Source organism: Aegilops tauschii, chromosome 3 (assembly GCF_002575655.3).
Source record: "Aegilops tauschii subsp. strangulata cultivar AL8/78 chromosome 3, Aet v6.0, whole genome shotgun sequence".
NCBI classification, from domain to species: Eukaryota; Viridiplantae; Streptophyta; class Magnoliopsida; order Poales; family Poaceae; genus Aegilops; species Aegilops tauschii.
Window position 1 is genome coordinate 563228458 of NC_053037.3, and position 3623 is coordinate 563232080.

The 3623-nt window shown below is 52.1% G+C and overlaps 1 protein-coding gene across 1 annotated transcript; it reads left to right on the forward strand.

Annotated features, from left to right (window-relative positions):
- The first annotated feature begins 340 nt into the window (after nt 1-340).
- Nucleotides 341-2881, forward strand: LOC109780486 (laccase-19). Its single transcript, XM_020339067.2, has 2 exons — nt 341-621; nt 937-2881. The coding sequence occupies exons 1-2, from the start codon at nt 517-519 to the stop codon at nt 2599-2601; spliced, it is 1770 nt and encodes a 589-aa protein (XP_020194656.1). The 5' UTR covers nt 341-516; the 3' UTR covers nt 2602-2881.
- Nucleotides 2882-3623: the final 742 nt, after the last annotated feature.

Here is a 3623-nt window from a genome sequence, read left to right on the forward strand (position 1 = left end):
CCCTTCGGTTGGCGAGGTGGGACTAAAGACTGGCCGCAACTAGGACCAGCCCTTTAGTCCCGGTTTGTGGTAGGAACCGGGACTAAAGGGTGGTAGGCCAGGAGCGTGGCCCATTGATCCCGGTTTGTCCCACCAACCGGGAACAACGGGTCCGGACGAACCGGGACCAATGCCCCCACGAGGCCCGGCAGGCCCCTGGCCGCACGAACAGGGACCAATGCTCACATTAGTCCCGGTTTGTGACTGAACCGGGACTAATGTGAATATTGCTCTGTGACCAAAACCCAGTTTTCTACTAGTGGATATCAACACATGGCGTTTCCTGTTGCTTGGTTTGATTAGCCTGGTCAAGTCAACGATTGCAAACGGCCGTAGGATTCCGACGCCTTGTCCGTCGAATGTATAAATAGGCCCCAGCACAGGCTTGGCAAACCATCCTTCCATTGAGCAGCGAGTTAAGTAGCTAACTACCCATCGAGAGTGGCATATAGCACTGAGTTTGCAGAGCAAGCAGGCATGGAGAAGCTCTCCATGGCGTCAACCATGTTCTGCGCCGTGGTCCTTGCGGCTCTCGCAGCGGCGGCCGGCGGTGAGGCGGCGGTCGTGGAACACACCTTTGTCGTGAGTACAATATCTATCTATCTATCAATTTGGTTAATCAAGTCATGTTCTTGATCACTTCTCGGTAGATTTACTTCCAAAGGATTGTTCAAAAAAGCTTTACTCTCAAAGGTCGTGACGATAGTAAACTTGCTTTGCGCGTATGGGCTAAAATCTTAGGCTGGATGTACATCATGAAAACAAACAAACAAAAAAACTAGTTTTACTCTGTGTATGGCTTTTTATGAAGCTTTCTCAGCACACAGCTTAAGCTACCGTCTTGATTAGTTACCTGTTGACCGATCAGTTACGTATTTGATTAATGATGATGTTCAGGTGCACGAGATGAACCAGACGCACCTGTGTAACACGACCAAGATTTACGTGGTGAATGGGCAGCTCCCAGGCCCCACCATCGACATCACCGACGGTGACACGGTTGTCGTCCACGTCGTCAACCGTCTTCCTCACGGGCTCACCATCCACTGGCACGGCGTCCGGCAGATGAGGAGCTGCTGGTCCGATGGCGCCGGCTTCGTCACCGAATGCCCCATCCCTCCCGGCGGCGAGCACATGTACCGCTTCAACGTCACCGACCAGGTCGGCACACTGTGGTGGCACGCCCATGTCACCTGCCTCCGCGCCACCGTTGCTGGTGCCTTCATCATCCGCCCCAGGGGCGGCAGGTATCCGTTCCCGACTCCTGCCAAGGACGTGCCCATCATCATCGGCGAGTGGTGGGAGCTCGACCTCGTCGAGCTCGACCGGAGAATGCATGACGGTAACTTCGACGACAACCCGCTGTCGGCGACCATCAACGGTAAGCTCGGCGACCTAAGCAACTGCTCTGGCAAGCCGGAGGAGAGCTTCGTCCTAGACGTGGTGCGCGGGGAGACATACCTGCTACGGATCGTGAACACGGCGCTCTTCTCGGAGTACTACTTCAAGGTCGCAGGACACACGTTCACGGTGGTGGGCGCCGACGGGTACTACTTAACGCCGTACAAGACGGACATGGTGACCGTCGCGCCAGGGGAGGCCATCGACGTGCTCATGGCCGCTGATGCCCCGCCCGCGCACTACCATATGGTGGCGCTCGCAAACCAGCCGCCGGAGCCTGACCCACAGATCCCGGGGTTCGTGTCCCGCGGCCTCGTCCGCTACGCCGGATCCTCCCACAACAACAACGGGCTGCCGGTGCCGACGCCGCTCATGCCCAGCCAGCACAACACCATGCCGTCCTACTACTTCCACAGCAACCTCACCGGCCTCGCCCACCCAGACCGCCACCGCGTTCCCATGCACGTCGACGAGCGCCTCTTCTTCACGCTCGGCCTTGGCTCCATCTGCCGCGGCACCAACAAGACATGCGAGCGTGGGCGGAGTCCGGAGACCATTGTGGTGGCCACCATGAACAATGTGTCCTTCCGCCACCCGACTAATGCGTCGCTCCTCGAGAGATACTACGACGGTCGGACAAGTGGCCTCTACACGGAGGACCTCCCCGACCATCCGCCGCACCCGTACAACTACACCGACCGCTCCCTCATCCCGCCGGGGCCGCTGGAGAAGGCGCTCGAGCCGACGTTCAAGGCGACCAAGCTACGGAGGTTCCGGTACAACACCTCGGTGGAGATCATCTTCCAGAGCACGGCGCTGCTGCAGAGCGACTCCAACCCCATGCACCTCCATGGCTATGACTTCTTCGTGCTCGCCACAGGGCTCGGCAACTACAACCCCAAGACGGATCCCAAGAAGTTCAACTACCACAACCCACAGCTGAGGAACACGGTGCAGGTGCCCAGGACCGGCTGGGCCGCCGTGCGCTTCGTCACCGACAACCCCGGGATGTGGTACCTCCACTGCCACTTTGAGTTCCACATCATCATGGGCATGGCGACAGCATTCATCGTGGAAAACGGGCCAACACCGGAGACCAGCCTGCCCCCGCCGCCCCCAGAATTCAAGAGGTGTGGCGCCAATGGCCTCACTCAGCCATAGAGCTAATTAATCTGGTTAAGGACGTGCGTGCCGAAGTTGTGTCCTGAATTTATTTATTATTAGTGCAAAATAAGAACAAATGAAGATGCACGCATTCATTGTTCATTGTATTGAGGATGATTCTTACTGTAAAAGTTGATATTATTTTTTAATTTTATTTCCCCATTGTAATGTGTGAACTGTAAGTCGGTCCAGTAGGGTTCAATGTCGGAAATAAGTGCGTCAAACTCAAACCTACATTTTAAAGAGAAGTATATACGAACTGGCTGATATCACAAACAATATCCTATATTTAGAGGATTCAGTGTCGGAAATAAGTGTGTCAAACTCAAACCTCCCCGAATCGTTCAATCTAAATCCAACTGTCCCAAATCATATTGCAAACCAAAAGGAGAACTAAATATGACAGGTGGTGTAGAAGAAGTCGACTTAGCCCTATGTGTTTACTTTTCATATCTTGTAACATTTCGGCTTTGGTTTGATTTGTTATGTACTTTGCTTAATAAATAATAAGAATGGTTGTGTGCCTCATAACGATGCAGAGGCCAGGGGGTTCCACCTCCTTTTCAAGAAAGGAATAAAATTCACAAAAATTGAAAAGTAAAATGTGGAATCTAGCTAGATGCATTTGAATTTTTTTAGCTGGATCACAAAATTAGGAGGGGATTTGGAGCAAGCTGCAGCCCGCACACGCACTTTCTCGGCTGCTCATCTGCCATAATTCGCAAACATGGTCACGTAAAGTGGGTACTTTCCATTGCATAGCCCTTGTCAAAACTCTGTAATTGGTTTGTAAATGGGAAAAGTGATATACCTCTACAAGTGGGATCGCATTATGTAATACAGAGGTCGGACATTCTTTCGATGCGATTGTATCATCTTGATAAGTCAATTCAATTAAATGTCATTTATCGGAAAACAAACATAGCTTTGTTTTTTTTATGACTTTATTCTTTGTTGACGTGTTTATTTGTATGTTAGTGTTGGTTGTGTGCAATCTAATTATGTAAAGTTCATGGAGA

What these genes read in the sequence shown, in the direction of transcription:
- LOC109780486 (XM_020339067.2), top strand. Translation starts at nt 517, where the DNA reads ATGGAGAAGCTCTCCATGGCGTCAACCATGTTCTGCGCCGTGGTCCTT. An exon ending in TCGTGGAACACACCTTTGTC is followed by an intron (nt 622 to 936) that starts GTGAGTACAATA and finishes GATGATGTTCAG; the next exon opens with GTGCACGAGATGAACCAGAC.